The 17,404-nt window shown below is 36.6% G+C and overlaps 3 protein-coding genes across 3 annotated transcripts; 1 reads left to right on the top strand and 2 right to left on the bottom strand.

Moving 5' to 3' along the window:
• Positions 1 to 314: 314 nt before the first annotated feature.
• LOC149221566 (uncharacterized) lies at positions 315 to 808 on the top strand. Its single transcript, XM_089382995.1, has 2 exons — positions 315 to 512; positions 623 to 808. The coding sequence occupies exons 1-2, from the start codon at positions 399 to 401 to the stop codon at positions 743 to 745; spliced, it is 237 nt and encodes a 78-aa protein (XP_089239121.1). The 5' UTR covers positions 315 to 398; the 3' UTR covers positions 746 to 808.
• A 12,740-nt stretch (positions 809 to 13,548) lies between these two features.
• LOC149221565 (galactan beta-1,4-galactosyltransferase GALS1-like) lies at positions 13,549 to 14,890 on the bottom strand. The gene is made up of 2 exons (XM_089382996.1): positions 14,474 to 14,890; positions 13,549 to 14,382 (listed from the first exon to the last, which is right to left on the bottom strand). The coding sequence occupies exons 1-2, from the start codon at positions 14,881 to 14,883 to the stop codon at positions 14,025 to 14,027; spliced, it is 768 nt and encodes a 255-aa protein (XP_089239122.1). The 5' UTR covers positions 14,884 to 14,890; the 3' UTR covers positions 13,549 to 14,024.
• A 787-nt stretch (positions 14,891 to 15,677) lies between these two features.
• On the bottom strand, positions 15,678 to 16,904 carry LOC149221564 (uncharacterized). The gene has a single exon (XM_089387414.1). The coding sequence runs from the start codon at positions 16,902 to 16,904 to the stop codon at positions 15,678 to 15,680; it is 1,227 nt and encodes a 408-aa protein (XP_089243540.1).
• Between the last annotated feature and the right edge of the window lie 500 nt (positions 16,905 to 17,404).

The following is a 17,404-nucleotide window of genomic DNA, read 5'->3' as shown; positions in this document are numbered from 1 at the left end:
TGCATCATTTCTCCGGCGAACGAATTCCGATTCCGTATGTATTCGCATTCGCATTCATCCACCCGCATACCATCCATACATCACTCATTTTGAATTTGGAAACCCGCCGTCCCATGTCATACCATCGCCCGCATACCATCCATACATCACTCATTTTGAATTTGGAAACCCGCCTAAATACTGACTCGCGCCTTTCTCTCCTATTTACTGCCCTCCACTTCCTCCCTGCTTTATCAGTCAATATCGTCTGAATGCTTTTTAAATCGGGAATTTTTGTCTAAATCTCTGCAATTTTCACACTGTACTCAGAATTCGGTGTCAACTGAAGGGAGTATCAATCTCTGTTTCGGCGATTCATACAAATTTGTGGCAAATCAGCAGATAAAGAAGTCAAAAAAATGGCAGTGAATACGCCTATGTTCACAATAGCAGCTGCGGTTGCCGCAATTGGGGCTTTCGGCAGGTTCGAATCTCATCGCCTTCCATCAACATCAGATACGGATGGCCATCATGTAAGTATATGAAAAATTGCTTCTTCATCATTTTGGGTTCTGCAAAGAGGGGAGGGGTTACTGTTTCTTGGGGTTAGGGTTTCTAATTATGGTGGTTTTTGGGTTCACAGGATCAGAGTTACAGTCGGCAGGGCGGTGAATTAAATAGAAAAGCAAAGGAGGAACGAACGACAGTAAAGTTTGCCCCTGAATTTGACGGTCTCCACTGCTATGAGACGTTGGTTAGGTTCTGATTGCTGTGAGGATGAACTTAACCAGCCAGCAAATTGAATTTCACTGATGTGATAAATTATGTAAAATATATTCATTTAAATTATATTTTTGGACGAATTTCCCTTCTTTGTATTTCCTGAACAATTTTTTTAATTTAATTCTTCCGATTATTTTTTAATGATTATCCCACAGTTTTAGCTTGCCAAAATTTGGGCATTCGAATTCTGCTAAAATCGCCCAAAATCGTGGATTCTAATGACACAAATTCAGAGGGCCATTAAAAACCTTTACAGCACAGAATCTGTATCATGGAGTCGCAATGCTGGCAGTTTGTATTTTAAAATGCTTTTTATTTTTTGTGCATTTTTTTCACAATTTTTCCCCAGCGGTATAATATGCAGAATTCGGTATATAATTTGCAGAATTGAAATGTTCAATGTTTTTGGTTTTTTTATCATTTTTTTTTTCTCAATTGTGTCCCACATTTGATGGGATGATATTTTCCCAGCGGTATAATATGCAGAATTCTGTATATAATTTGGATAATTGAAGTGTTTTGATAGGATATTTTCCCAACTTTATAATATCTAGAATAATTTGGAGTTGGAGAATGGAAGTGTTTTAAGGAGTTATTGAAATTTTTAAAAAAATTGAATTCATTTATACATTTTAATAATTATAATTTTTAATAAAAATTTACAATTAACTGTTCCATAATTAAATTTTTAATAAAAATTATACCACCAAACAAATCCTCTACCAATTAACTACATTCTACAATTTACTCTAAACAAATCCTCTACCAATTAACTACATTCTACAATTTACTCTAAATTCTTATAGCTAAACCAAATTAACAATAAAATTAAAATTAACAATTTACTCTAAACAAATCCTCTACCAATTAACTACATTCTACAATTTACTCTAAATTCTTATAGCTAAACCAAATTAACAATAAAATTAAAATTAAAATCTCATTCTCAACACCTCCATGATTCTATTTTTCTATAACCAGAAAAACCGTAACAATAAAATTAAACTAAAAATAAAAAATATGATTTTGTTTTTTTGTATGACTAGAAAAACAGTAACAATAAAGTTAAAATAAAAATTAAAAAATTCTCGATTCCTTCTCATGGACAATTCCTTCATGAATCTTTTTTAATAACTATGAAAAAATAATATAATTATTTAAATGAATTCATTAAATTTGTTTTCATAATTTATTAAATTATATTTGTCTTCCAGTTACCAATGTAAATTAAATTTTTAAATCATCTATATTAAACAATAATCTATATTAAATAATCTAAATTTATTGTGATTTTCCAACTTATTTATAATGGAAAAAACTTGTTTGGTCTTATCATTCCTTATCAAATTACATAAATAAAAGAAAAAAGAAAAAAGAAAAAAAAGTTATTAATAATTAAAATACAATTGAGGTGAGGTCTTGTAATGTCTTGGTATGTAGATATTATGACTTTAAATTATTAAAAGAATATTCCTAGAAGGTCATACTTAGTGAACACCCAGGTGGGTATGTACGTTGAGAGACAATGACTAAGGTGTCTATAAGTCATTGGTATCACCAACATTGTGCTATGATCTATTGAGAGATAGAGATGTCAATCGAGGCCTTGTTGTGGAAAAAAATGTTGGTTACTATGATTCTATAACAGATGGATTGCCAATCTAGTTTCTCTTATGTGAATTCTTCAAGATTGGAAAATAGCCAAACACCTTGTAATGTTATATGAATACCTCCCTAGTTACGAGGGAGTGTTGAAGGAAATGTAACTAGGTTTGGTCTTCATAATTATGATTTTGATATTTGTATTTATTCAATAAAATAAATATTATTTCTATAATATATGTCAATGAATTTATTGCTCATTGAAATAGGTCTAGCACATGTTACACTGCTATAGGTGAGTCAAAGAGTAAAAAGAATTATGTTGAAGACCTTAAGGGCATGTTACTATAGGTATACTTATGCCAAAAGAGACACCTCCAAGCAAATTCAAGTCTCTTCCAAGCATGCGCACATCTTCCGTATATGCCCAGTTTCCGTATATGCGCACATCTTCCGTATATGCGCACATCTTCCGTATATGCCCAGTTTCCGTATATGCGCACATCTTCCGTATATGCCCAGTTTCCGTATATGCACACATCTTCCGTATATGCCCAGTTTCCGTATATGCGCACATCTTCCGTATATGCCCAGTTTCCGTATATGCCCAGTTTCCGTATATGCGCACATCTTCCGTATATGCCCAGTTTCCGTGTATGCGCACATCTTCTGTATATGCCCAGTCTCCGTATATGCTCACATCTTCCGTATATGCCCAGTTTCCGTATATGCACACATCTTCCGTATATGCCCAGTTTCCGTATATGCGCACATCTTCCGTATATGCCCAGTTTCCGTATACGCTCAGTTTCCGTATATGCACACATCTTCCGTATACGCCCAGTTTCCGTATATGCACACATCTTCCGTATATGTGCACATCTTCCGTATATTCCCAGTTTCCGTATATGCACACATCTTCCGTATATGCCCAGTTTCCGTATATGCCCACATCTTCCGTATATGCCCAGTTTCCGTATATGCACACATCTTCCGTATATGCCCAGTTTCCGTATATGCACACATCTTCTGTATATGCCCAGTTTCCATATATGCGCACATCTTCCGTATATGCCCACATCTTCCGTATATGCCCAGTTTCCGTATATGCGCACATCTTCCGTATATGCCCAGTTTCCGTATATGTGCACATCTTCCGTATATGCCCAGTCTCCGTATATGCTCACATCTTCCGTATATGCCCAGTTTCTGTATATGCACACATCTTCCGTATATGCCCAGTTTCCGTATATGCGCACATCTTCCATATACGCCCAGTTTCCGTATATGCACACATCTTCCGTATACGCCCAGTTTCCGTATATGCCCAGTTTCCGTATATGCGCACATCTTCCGTATATGCCCAGTTTCCGTATATGCCCACATCTTCCGTATATGCGCACATCTTCCGTATATGCCCAGTTTCCGTATATGCACACATCTTCCGTATATGCCCAGTTTCCGTATATGCACACATCTTCCGTATATGCCCAGTTTCTGTATATGCGCACATCTTCTGTATATGCCCAGTTTCCGTATATGCACACATTTTCTGTATATGCCCAGTTTCCGTATATGCGCACATCTTCCGTATATGCCCAGTTTCCGTATATGCGCACATCTTCCGTATATGCCCAATTTTCCTATATGCGCACATCTTCCGTATATGCACACATCTTCCGTATATGCGCACATCTTCCGTATATGCCCAGTTTCCGTATATGCGCACATCTTCCGTATATGCCCAGTTTCCGTATATGCACACATCTTCTGTATATGCCATCTTCCGTATATGCCCAGTTTCCGTATATGCGCACATCTTCTGTATATGCCCAGTTTCCGTATATGCACACATCTTCCGTATATGCCCAGTTTCCATATATGCGCACATCTTCCGTATATGCCCAGTTTCCTTATATGCACACACCTTCCGTATATGCCCAATTTCCGTATATGCACACATCTTCCGTATATGCCCAGTTTCTGTATATGCGCACATCTTCCGTATATGCCCAGTTTGCCCAGTTTCCGTATATGCGCACATCTTCCGTATATGCCCAGTTTCCTTATATGCACACACCTTCCGTATATGCCCAGTTTCCGTATATGCACACATCTTCCGTATATGCCCAGTTTCCGTATATGCGCACATCTTCCGTATATGCCCAGTTTCCGTATATGCACACATCTTCCGTATATGCCCAGTTTCCGTATATGCGCACATCTTCCGTATATGCCCAGTTTCCGTATATGACCAGTTTCCGTATATGCACACATCTTCCGTATATGCCCAGTTTCCGTATATGCACACACATCTTCCGTATATGCCCAGTTTCCGTATATGCACACATCTTCTGTATATGCCCACATCTTCCGTATATGCCCAGTTTCCGTATATGCCCAGTTTCCGTATATGCCCACATCTTCCGTATATGCCCAGTTTCCGTATATGCGCACATCTTCCGTATATGCCCAGTTTCCGTATATGCGCACATCTTCCGTATATGCACACATCTTTCGTATATGCCCAGGTTCCGTATATGCGCACATCTTCCGTATATGCACCATGTTCCTTTCACCATAAATCCGATGTATGATACTAATTACCAATTAGAATGATATCATAATAGTCAATTGATTCATATGCAACAAACACCATTAGCCTCTATCATGCAAAGCATAACTTATACTAGTTAATGATACCAATTCTCAATGCATAATCTCATACTCAAATATTGACTTGAGTATACTCCCCTTGTGGTCATGCTCCCTCTTTGTGTTAGGAATAAGACCTCTTTGTGTGCATATACGGAAACTGGGCGTATACGGAAACTGGGCATATACGGAAGATGTGCGCATATACGAAAACTGGGCATATACGGAAGATGTGTGCATATACGGAAACTGGGAAACTGGGCATATACGGAAGATGTGCGCATATACGAAAGATGTGTGCATATATGGAAACTGGGCATATACGGAAGATGTGCACATATACGGAAACTGGGCATATACGGAAGATGTGCGCATATACGAAAACTGGGCATATACGGAAGATGTGCGCATATACGGAAACTGGGCATATACGGAACTGGGCATATACGGAAGATGTGTGCATATACGGAAACTGGGCATATACGAAAGATGTGCGCATATACAGAAACTGTGCATATACGGAAGATGTGCGCATATACGGAGACTATTTCATCAAACTGCAAGGCAGTTGCATTGCTACCTATTGCAATAACCAGACTATCCCACGAATCTGGTAGAGAACACAACAAACTAATGCACTTATCTTCATCTGAAATTTTAATATCAACAGATAATAACTAACTTACCACAGTATTAAATGCGTTCAGGTGCTCTGTCACCGAGTATCCATCTTTCATCCTCAGGTTATACAGCTTTTTCCGTAGGAACAGTTTATTCACCAGAGACTTAGATTGGTACAAAGTCCCTAACTTGTCCCACAAAGCCTTCGTCATAGCTTCCCCTGATACATTCAGCAATACTAAATCTGAGACACACAATCGTATTGTGCTCTTTTCCTTCCGATCCAACTTCTTCCATTATTCATCGGACACCCTCGTTGGTTTAGTATCTGGATCTACCGCGATCCACTAATCTTTATCCACCAACAAATCCTCCATCTTGAGTTTCCATAACTCAAAACTTTGACCATTAAATTTCTCGATCTCTATCTTTCCACTGCTCGCCATCTTCTTTCACCACTAGAATCAATCCCACAGATCTCCCACTGAACAGGGTCTACCACAAGCCCGAGCGAAATCCCTCAGCAACAAAGGCGTCCCCTTGAAGCCAAAACAACTCTAATACCAAATGTAGGTTTTAACCCCGTATAGAAATTACCTGCATACGAATTCTGCATACGAATTCTAAAACACAGAAAATAAACAATGCGAGAGCATAACACATAAAACACATATACACAGAGATTTTCCCCTGGATCCCAAAACCGAGAATACCAGCTTGATTTTTCATTATGTTCCTTTCAATGTTAAATACATATTTATACATGTCGAAGCATCCAATACCATGGACCGAAAACCATCGCGTCCAAAACCATGGACCGAAAACCATCGCATCCAAAACCATGTGCGAAAATCATGCACAAAAACATAGGTAGTTCCGCCCAACCTAATATAGGGTCCAAAACCAAACTTTTCCGAGGCGTTGCCCTGGACCCCATAGAGGGGGGTTACCTTCACCCCTCAAACCCCCCGTGACCCCCCCACTACGCAATAGGCACAACGATGGGGGGGCTCTACCCCCCCTCTAACCCCCCGGTTAACTATGTGGGCTATTCGTGGAAAGAATATAACACAACCCAACACAAATGACCCTCCATGCTCTTTAAACAGAGATCATGGACCAATCGGGTGTCAAGCCACGGGTCAAGTGTCATTAATACCGAGGAGAGAATGAACCGTCGGATCACTTCATGTCTAGAACATATCGTGACCATCAAATTGTAAGTTACAAAAGTACATAGTAAAGAAACACGCTTTACCTAACTCTACACTATACCAAGTTATACTTAACTATTTCCTATGTGTCGGAATATCCTAACAATCAAAGTACAGGGCTCCATTTCTTCCATTCAAAATAGAAGTAATAAAACCATAAAAGGTGCGAGTCTCGGGTTTCAAGCTCTACATCTTCATTTTCTACTTGCATTGGTGACCAACTCAAATAATGAGTGATTTGGGCGGTGTTTTCACTAACTAAGAGATGTTGAGAGTTCTTCCCGATGTCATTCTCTTTATCTACGTAATTACGCAATTTCATAATTTCAAAAATAATTGTTTGTTGGTCGATCCACTTAACATACCTCACCCTTTATTTATTCCCTCCCCTCAAAGAGCTCTGCAAATATTTCAGTTTGAGGGGAATAAATATTCTGCTGACCCAGATGCGAATCTCTTTTTCTCCTTATAACACCCTATTCCTTACCTCCACCTAACGGGTGCTCCAGACCTCTAGAGTTGGGGAGCAGAGCTCAGGTCAGGTTATCCAACACTTATGCTCATGTAAGACCACCTTTTAGACCGGGTTGTTACCTTATCTTCTTGGTGGGTTATAAACAAGATGGTTATTATTTGTTGTGGTAGAAACATATATTACTATTAGAAAAAGGCAAGAGATCAAAATACCAACATTACCAACTTAGCTCTATGCCTTGCCTACTATTCAAAGGTGACTGGGTATGTTTTCTCAAAACCTTATATAACCATAAGGGCCTACATCCTGGGTTCCCCACTCAGATGGAAACCATTTACTAAGGGAAACATAATCATGTGAATACTATCATATCCTTTACTCATCGAAATATGAAATGAATGTATGTTTTTTAAGTAAATTTATGTAGATCTTGCTATTTTTCACAATGGAGGTTTCTATTCAGTATTTTTTTTTTATAAAATTGTTATGTTTTGCTCTGAATCCTTAACTCAAGCTTTACAAAACTAATGTTCTGGGAACCTTGAACATGCTCGGACTTTCCAAGCATGTTGGGGCATGCTTTTTGCTTACAAGTACAAGTGAGTTTTATGGAGATCCCCTTGAACATCCTCAAACTGAAGCATATTGGAGCAATGTTAATCCCATCGATTAGTTTCTTATCGGACTTACCTTGGATGAAGGCAGTCACCATGTTTTATTTTCAATTATTGTTCGATGTTTTCCTTGTATTGAAAACTAAAAGAATTATCGTTTTCATGGTGATATTCAAGAGTCCGCAGTTGCTATGATGAGGGTAGAAAACAACCGAAACTCTAACAATGGATTATCACAGGGGAGCAAATGTTGAGGTGTATTGTGAATCTGAGTTTGTCTTACTATCTGTATTAAATCTAAATATATTAAACCTTATTTCACATCACACTTGCCAAGATACTTATTTAAATATATTAAACCTTATTTCACATCACACTTGCCAAGATACTTATTTGATATCGTGCTTTCAAGTTCATATTTCTCAAATTTTCAATACATACAGTCTGCGAATGTGCCTTGATGTTGGTCAGATTGTAAGTAATTTTGTTGCTCAGGTAAGTTATTGATTTTCTTCCCAGACTCTCAAGGCTATGATCTCATAACTTTGTAGTTGTATTATGCATTGAATGTTGGTGTTACATAGGTTGTGTAGTTGTAGACCATACGATGATTCTCCTTGAAGAAAAATCTAGAGCTACATTATCTGTTTACTGGTACTTTGATTTTTCTTTTTAGCTTGGTTCCTATTCAAAAGTGTCGTACTATTTGGTGTGTTTTTCAAAAGGCCTAGAGATTTTTTATTGCAAGACATAGTCCAATAAAGGTTAGCAATCCTTTAGTAGTTTGATAGGTACCACAAAATACCGAATAGAAACCTAATTATTCTAATAGAAATCTTTGAAAATTATATTTACCCGAAAATTATATGAAGTAATAAGTCATTCACAGGGTAATTAGAAAACATCTTATATGGTTCAGTAAGAAGAAGCATGTATTTAAGGAACTTTGGCAGGTATTATGGAACTTTGGGAAGTATTTGGATTTCTTATGTTTGTAATATTGTATTATTGCACTTAATGGTGCTTTTGCTTAAGACAAATTTTTTTCCACTGCTTTGATGATTTCCCCAAATGATTATAATCATTTATCTTTTTGAATTATGCTTTTCTATTCACTTAGGACCTTTGTATAACCTTTTGATTATGTGCCTTAATTATTTTCTAGTTCCTTTGTGCTTAATCTTTTCTTTCTATAGTGAGTTAATTTGGGATTTATTCCTTTTTCTTGTCTAAGATAATTTTGATAAATTCCTTATTATTATGTATAGCCTTTGTGCAAGGAGCCTTTGACATTCTATGGAGATGGGAAACATACACAGAGATTCTAGTTCGTTTATGATCTGGTAAGTTGACAATTGCAGCAGAAATATTGGTCCATTGTTTATCGCTCCGTGTTGTTGGAAGTAATATGGTACTGTTTTCTTTCACTTCTCAAATAAAAATTAACTACAAACACTTCCTTGGAAACCCCGAAGGTTGAATGCCTTATGTGACTTATGGAGGCATGTTGGTCCTTTCAATCTTGGGAATCCTGGGGAATTTACAATGTTAGAACTAGCACAGGTAACTGTAAATCCTTTCATACTTATTCAGGACACTAGAAAAGAGTTGTAGATTTGTATATGGTATGCCTAGTTATTATTCATGGAGCATGATATACTTGAGCATGCAATGAATTTAGTCTTGTGGTTCAGAAGATTTTTAGTTTTCTTGGAACTTTCCAGCTACAAGCCGATATAGGAAATTTAGTTGTAGACAATCTGCCCTTCATAATTTGTGTGTTGGCCAAGGAAAAATCTACAATTCTCATGTATGGAAGCTTGAATATTGAATTTGACCGTTGTGATTTTGGTAAAATAAAATTTATTTTATTTTATAATTTTGTCACATTTTGACTTACATTTATTGTTCCGTTATCATTATATGAACACGCCAAATTCACGAGCAAGAGAGTTGAATCTAGCAATTTTCTAAAGTCAATTCACTTTATAATTTGAATATTATTAATATTTTTTATAAATTTGGTTTTTTGTTATTTAGTGGTGTATGATGGATTTTTTTTTGTGTGATGGATGTACTTTGCAATGGATGCATGTAACTATTTGCATAAGTTTCTTTATTTTTTATTTGTTTTTTAAGTATTATAAGTTTCACATTTGTTGAAGACTACATTTAATTTATAACTCTTTTCTTCCCAAAATTGAGGAGGTAGTTTCTAACTCACTTGAATTTAAAAGTATCCTTGTTATTCTCTCAGGTTTGAGCTATGACATTGATCTGAGTTTCTAGAGGTCGAATCTGGTGTCCGTGTTGCCCTTCAAGAACAAGATAGTCTAAGAACTTCACTGGTATGCTTTCGAACTCCAGGATCCATAAAACTAAAATATTATCTTTTACAATATCTATATAAAATTTAAATTTTCCAATACATATTATGCAAATGCGTTCCTCATATCATTTTTCCAATTTAAAAAACCTATCGACCTATGTTTGCACATTTTGAGACAATTGCTAGTCAAATACACCTCCTAGCTTTATTTGTCCATCAGTTCAAGACCCATTGGGGTCTCACCATGAGGAGAGGAACTTTTAGAAAGAAGCAGTTCACTTTAAATCAGTTAATTAACCAGCCCTTCTCAATAATGAACGGGGAAAGGTGCTTAAACCAAAGATTCGTTTAATCACATTCCGTCAACTTTCAGTAATGAGTGAGAGGGAAATTGTTGAGCTAACCACAACTTATTGCAATAGGCGTGTTGGGATAGGCGTATTAGGTACTTTATTTATAGTGATTCATTAGCCCCATCTCCCCAGGTTAGACCAAACCAATACTGGGGGAAGGGGATAAAAATAAGCTGGATTGGATCATATAAATCGACGGAGGAGCAGACTAACTTTTCGAAAGAGCAGACTAGCAGACCTCGTATGTATGTTCCTCCCCCGCAATGCATTGGATGAAAGGGAAGTGCGTGCCCAGGATGAAAAATACCGTAAGGGGCTAAATCAGCTTCACTGAACCAAGTTAATTTATTGACTCTACCGATGTACAATTTAATCATTTATTAATGCCTTTTTATGACAATGTACCAAAAAAAACAATTTTTGATGGAATCTTTGATATCACCCACATTTATCGATGGGTAATATCGTTGTTTTTATTATAGCTTTAAAACCAGTTTAATTGATTTTAAATTTAAATTTATTAAGTATTGACATATCAATTTAAAAGTTAAGATGGATCTAAAGTAATATGCTTGCATTTCATAATAAATTTCTTCAAACTTTTGTTTCATCATAACAAATACTATAAGAAAAATCATGACTTCTCAAAACCTAAACCCAAAAATTACTTTTTAATTTTTATTTTACCTGATCTTAATATTTAAATCACATAACATTACAAATATGTATTTCATATAAAACTTGAAAACACTTCTCAACATAAATAATAATCAATTTTAATAATATAATATAATTTATCAAATATTAATAATATAATATAATTTATCAAATATAAAAAGCACTGCAAGACAATTTTATTATCAAATTTAAAACCTCTCAAAGCCATTAGTAATCAACTCTAATAATATAATAATAAAATTTACCAAATACAAAAAGTACTACAAGATAATTTTATTATCAAATTTAAGAAATTGTCTAAATAAAATTTTGTTGCAAATATCTGTCATATAAAACTCGAAAACACCTCTTAACACGATTAGTAATCATCTTTAATAGTAGACTATAATTTATCAAATATAAAAAACACTACAAAATAATCTTGGTATCAAATTTAAGAAGTTGTCCAAATAAAAAAAATAATTGTGACCCTACTTCATGAATCTATAAATGGAGATTTAATTATTAAAATATTTTTTTGAAATTGAAAATAAATATGAATGTAGTATTATAAATAATTAATTTATAACTGTGTTAAATTTTAATAAGAAAGCTTAAATTTATAATTATTTAATTTCATGTGATTATTGATTTTTTCCCATTAAAAGAATTACATATTAATATAAGTTTTTTTTTAAATAGCTTTAGTTTAATTTTTTTGAAATGTTAATTATATATGGTTATTTATTAAATTTTATTTGGTCATATAAATTAAAATAATGATTCAAATTCATAATTATTATATTTCATAATTTTAGATTTAAATTTAATTAATAAGCATATAAAAATTATATATTTAATATTTTTTTTTCTAAGTTATATATCTATTTGTTTTGGGAGCAGCTCAATTGGTGATGGAAATAATGTGAAATCTGTGGAAAATGAGAGATCCAAGGTTCCAGTTACAGAAAGGAGGAGAGGTAGTAAACCTTTGAACCCCATAGATTTACTTAAGGTGCAAAGAAATTCGATCCCTCTAGATTCTTGGTAGTTTCGGAGTTAAGATGGATCTAAAATGGTTATTAATGAGCGGTTCTCATTAAATATTTTAAAACCTTCTTCCAAGTACACTCATTCATAAATTGATTTTTTTTAATTATCTTTTTAATAGTAGGAAAACCTATAATAACTCAGTTGTGAAAGAAGCAGTGGGACAACGATCACATCACAGGTTGTTATCCTCAAATGCATTAAATATTTTAAAACCTTCTTCCAAGTACACTTATTCATAAATTGATTTTTTTTAATTATCTTTTTAATAGTAGGAAAACTTATAATAACTCAGTTGTGAAAGCAGCAGTGGGACAACGATCACAGGTTGTTATCCTCAAATGTACTGGTGTATGCTTATATTTTTTTTTTTTTTGAAAAGTAGGCAAACCTATCATAATTCAGTTGTCAAACCAATACTGAGACAACCGTTATTGGTTGTTATGCACTTATTGTTATTAGCAAATGTAAAATGACTCAACAACATTATTTAAAAATCATTGTTATTGACAAATGCTGAGTGACTCATCAACATTATTTAAAAAGATAACTTTTTATTCTTATAAAATACCTCTAGATTTTAAATTGTTAAATTATTTCCTTACCAAACAAAACATTTTTAAAACCCTCTCGAATCATAAATTAAAATGTGTTAAATGATGATAACACAGATTAGACTTAAATAAAACTGTAACGTTTAAACCATTGACCAATAAAATTGTAAATGTAAAATTCAGTACAATAGTATCTCAAATCTAAGTTTAATATCCTCGGTGGTGTCCCAAAGGTGAATTTTATTTACTGAAATCCAAAGGGTTGACGTTTTAAAGCAATGGATGGAGGTAGGATTGTAAGATAACAGTTTTTAACCATGGCTGAATGATTAATCTATTTTATGCATAGACATGCCCGTGCTGTATGACGCAATTGAATTTCAGAGTTGTAGACGATTAGGTGAAAAAATGTGTTACGGTGACTAGTGGATAATTATATATTTTTTAATTTTTATAAAATAATATATATATATATAAAAGAGAGAGTTTTCATATATGTTAAAGAATATTATACAAATAAGTACGAAGGAAATTAGTTTTTCCGTTTAACTTTAAATTCCGCTTTTGTAACCTATAATGTCATAACAATTTATAAAACAATTCTGGAAATACTACTAATAGTAGAACAGAAAATGAAATGAAATCCACTTTTGTAACATATAATGTCAAATTTCTGGCAATACTATTATTGATAGTAGAACAGAAAAGGAAATGAACCGATTCCAGTCATCCACCAAACGCATGGTATTGAAAGCGAGGATCTCGTGGTGTGAAAGACAGTACAAAGTGAGGTGAGGTGAGAGTGATCTGTGAACAAATGATGGCGGGGAGCAGCAAAGTCCACTCAAATTGAAATTTCATACTTTACAAAAGAATACAGTACCATAAACCTACATGCATCGACCATGCCGGGGCCGGGCAGGGCAAGGCAGAATTCCGCCCCCGCGGTAAACAAGCATGGAAATTTACAAGAGATAGATGCAGGCTCAAGAGTTAGAAAGAATGGTACGATCACTAAACACTAAGTCTGATGAGCTCTGGATTTCGGCCTGATCAAATCAAAGCTCTTGCAATGATTTGGTCTTTCATAAATGGTACTTGCTTTTATCAATTTGCAGAATTTTCCCAACATAATCGCTCACTGCTGAATGGATGCGAGCTGGGATCCCATCATGTCTCTCTCGAATTTTTTAATGGATTGAGCAACAGCTTTCATGGTGCCATCATATACATACGGAATGCCTCCCACCCAACTCACGTTCTTTCTCATCGATGATTTCACAAATTCCCTGCACGGCTCTCCTCTACTGGTGATGGTGTCATGATAATGATAGAATCTCATCAAACCCTCTGTCTTGTGCTGTGTTTTCCCCATCACATTCTCAGACATGTGAACGCCAGTTGCGTACACATTTCTTGCCTGCACTGCATACTTGCGATCTCTCCTTATGCCTCTCTTCACATCCCTGAATAATAACTTTTCAAATCCCCATTCCCTGCGCAACAGAATTATCACATTGAATTTCAAACCCCAAAAACATATTCGAATTTTTTCTTCGGATTAATAGAAACCATAATGACTATTACCTGGAATAAGTACTGTTAGCCGAGATGCTGTGCAGTTTATTCTGCAAGCAGAGCTTGTTAGACATGGAATATTGCTCAATGGTGAATTGGGTATAGCCAGAGAGCTCATTCAACACATATTGCAGTGTTTTCCGCCGAGGAATATAGAGATACTCATCTACATCGAAGAAAAAAGTCCAATTCGCCATGAATTTGTACCTGTGCAAACAAACGTTCACAATGAGGAACTGATTATGGTAATACCCGTCATATTGTTCCTGCTCTGTTACATCCTGCAACGTCACACGACCTGCTCGAATCCATGGCTCCAACACCTTTCTAACTTGGGAATGGACTCCACCAGCATCGTGAAAAACAAAGTGCGATCTAGGGCCAAAGAATTTGGCATGATAAGTCATCCACTCTCTCATTCTCTGAGGATTCAGGTCACCGTACAGCGAGGAACCACAGTAGAGGTAATCATATGGGGGAGCCTGACTGTAAACAGAGGCATTGTAGGTACCTTTTTGTTCTGTGAGAGCAACGATTCTCTCAGCTTTCCCAAATTTGTTGCCATGGAGTGCATGAAGAATGGGCGGTATAATCCAAATAAGAACCGATGTTCCTCAGATCTGAGTCAATCCACCGAGCATTAGTTTGATTCCAACTCCTCCGAAGCCTGTGGCCTTGTTATAACAGTGAACTCCTGTGAGGATATTGGCTTGACCTGTCACTGTAATCCCCACAGCAGCCGAAAAGATGACAACGTCCGTTACAGCGTTGTGGTTGCCCATGAGGCTTATGCCCACGCCGCTGAATTTCTTCTCGTCCGGGCTTCCACCGGCGGTAATGCGCTGCCCCAGGAAGGAATTCCGGATATATGTCTCGTGCCCGCCCTGAACCATGATGCCAGACGACTTGAAATGCGAGATATAGCAATTATCGATGTTCAAATTTTGAATTTGGGCCGGGCGGGTTCACCAGTTCAAACTTCGAATTTGGCGGGGCGGATTCACCAGTTCAAATTTCGAATTTGAATTTGAATGGTTCGGTTAACATTCAGATGCCCCGTCCAGATGCATAGCATAGCATGGTATCAGCGCGTCACATCTCAGATGCCCCGTCCAGATGCATAGCATAGCATGGTATGGTCATGCGTGGTATGATTTACCGGAAAGCGCTTGTCCAGAAATAATCCGGGGTGTCAGCGTGATTGTACTACCGTCTATGCCCACGGAATGACAGTGATGTAAGGGAGCATTAATAATGCTATAGTCCATGGTCCATGAAATAGCACTTGCCATTCGACTATCTCTGGGGGAATATCAATATTATTCAAATGATCCATTTCTTGAGTAACTACTTCCAGCCTGAAATCACTAGTTGTGTGCCCTTCTCTGGAGAAGGTTATAAAACCATGTCTCGCCGGCAGCCTTCGAACTCTTGTAATCACAGCACCTGTCGGCGATTCGGATTTGTCAGAGGATGAGACGTTGTGACCTTCCATACTAGTCTCACAATGCACGGAGACATTATATCGCTGCAGCTGCCCTTCTACCAGATCTGCCACACTAATACTAATTTTCTTTCCACTGGAGATTTTCACGTACTGTAGCCGTTCTAAGTGAAGCTTTACATCTCTTACGGCTGTATCAGAACATGCCATAGAGAAGAAAGAATTCAGCTTCCTTTGAATGTAGAGCTGCAGCAGGCGGGACAGGGAAATGAAATCTCCATTCTCTAATGATTTAGATAAATTAGGCTCAATGTCGAAAAGCAGCTTTCCAAATCGTATCACCAATTTAATCGTCTTGTACTTGTTCTCTAATCGCAGAAACTTGAGGCAGGAAAGCAGGGTGGTTTTATAGGCCGAAAAGTCCCAGTAAGAAAAGAAGATAGATTCCGAAATACCCCTCTTTCTGCAAAACTGAGCAGACAGACTATCCATGTTCAACAATTTAGCGATCGATGACCCCAATCCCGACACCTTATCGCATATCGCTCCGGTCTTGACACAGAAGTACGATCTATCGCCTACTCTATGACTCGAACAGATTTCACCCGTAAACTTCTCAAGAAAAATTTTGCTCACAGCCAAGAGTGGATCTGCAAGAGACTTACAAAAACAGATGATGAAAAAGTGAGGATGGTATTCCTTACTTGTGGAAACAATGGGCATCCTTATGTCTCTTACCGATTCATTGCATAAAAGGCGTTCAATAGCCTTCACAACGCCTTGTACAGCTTTTACTGATTCGCCGCGTATCTCAGCTCTTCCCGAAGACAATTTGATGGAAGAGATCCCTGGAGTGTTTTGTAATCTCTCGATGATCCTTCCCTTCTGCCCCATAAAAGGTCCAGGTGCGATGCTAGGCATTCGGAATTCTCTGTAAAACGTGGATGAGGCCGAGGCCGAGGCCTTGGTTGTTATCGATGACCGCCTGAACTCCATGAGGCTTGAGCTGATGTGTACCCCTTTGGATATTCTGCAAGCATCCACCGAATGCAGAAATATAATATAGATAGAGGATGACAACAAGATCACATCAGGTGTTACAGATAATATATGCAGCGGGTCAAGTGAGGCTTATGAGAAGGGCATTTGTCTATGAATCAAATCAATGGATCAGATTGTCAATCTGCTTCGAACTCCCCCCAAAATCTATCATGATTACATATGAAATGGGCGCAAGAATTATCTAGCCTTCTGCGCTGCAATGAATGTTTACTCGCTGTATATGCCAATATCTGGATTCAATATATATGGAACTCTAGCTCTATTAATGGAATGCATTTGGTTAAATCTGACAAATGGCATATAACCCCAGCAAATGGCAAAATGGCAACATGGGTCATTAATGTAATGAAACTATATCTCCATAGCTCTATATATATTGATTGCATTAAGCAATGAATTATCCAATGATAGGCATATAAAGCCCCTGCCAGGCT

Source organism: Pinus tabuliformis, chromosome Q (assembly GCF_031772625.1).
Source record: "Pinus tabuliformis cultivar Carrire ecotype Pingquan chromosome Q, CPIR1, whole genome shotgun sequence".
In the NCBI taxonomy this organism is placed as follows: domain Eukaryota; kingdom Viridiplantae; phylum Streptophyta; class Pinopsida; order Pinales; family Pinaceae; genus Pinus; species Pinus tabuliformis.
The sequence above is the reverse complement of the archived record's forward strand: the minus strand, read 5'-3'. Positions and strand labels throughout refer to the sequence as shown.

Coding starts and splice junctions, on each gene's coding strand:
- LOC149221566 (XM_089382995.1), top strand. CDS start 399: ATGGCAGTGAATACGCCTATGTTCACAATAGCAGCTGCGGTTGCCGCA. Junction 513..622: donor CAGATACGGATGGCCATCAT/GTAAGTATATGA, acceptor TTGGGTTCACAG/GATCAGAGTTACAGTCGGCA.
- LOC149221565 (XM_089382996.1), bottom strand. CDS start 14,883: ATGAGAGAGTGGATGACTTATCATGCCAAATTCTTTGGCCCTAGATCG. Junction 14,383..14,473: donor GCTAACAGTACTTATTCCAG/GTAATAGTCATT, acceptor TCTGTTGCGCAG/GGAATGGGGATTTGAAAAGT.
- LOC149221564 (XM_089387414.1), bottom strand. CDS start 16,904: ATGGAGTTCAGGCGGTCATCGATAACAACCAAGGCCTCGGCCTCGGCC.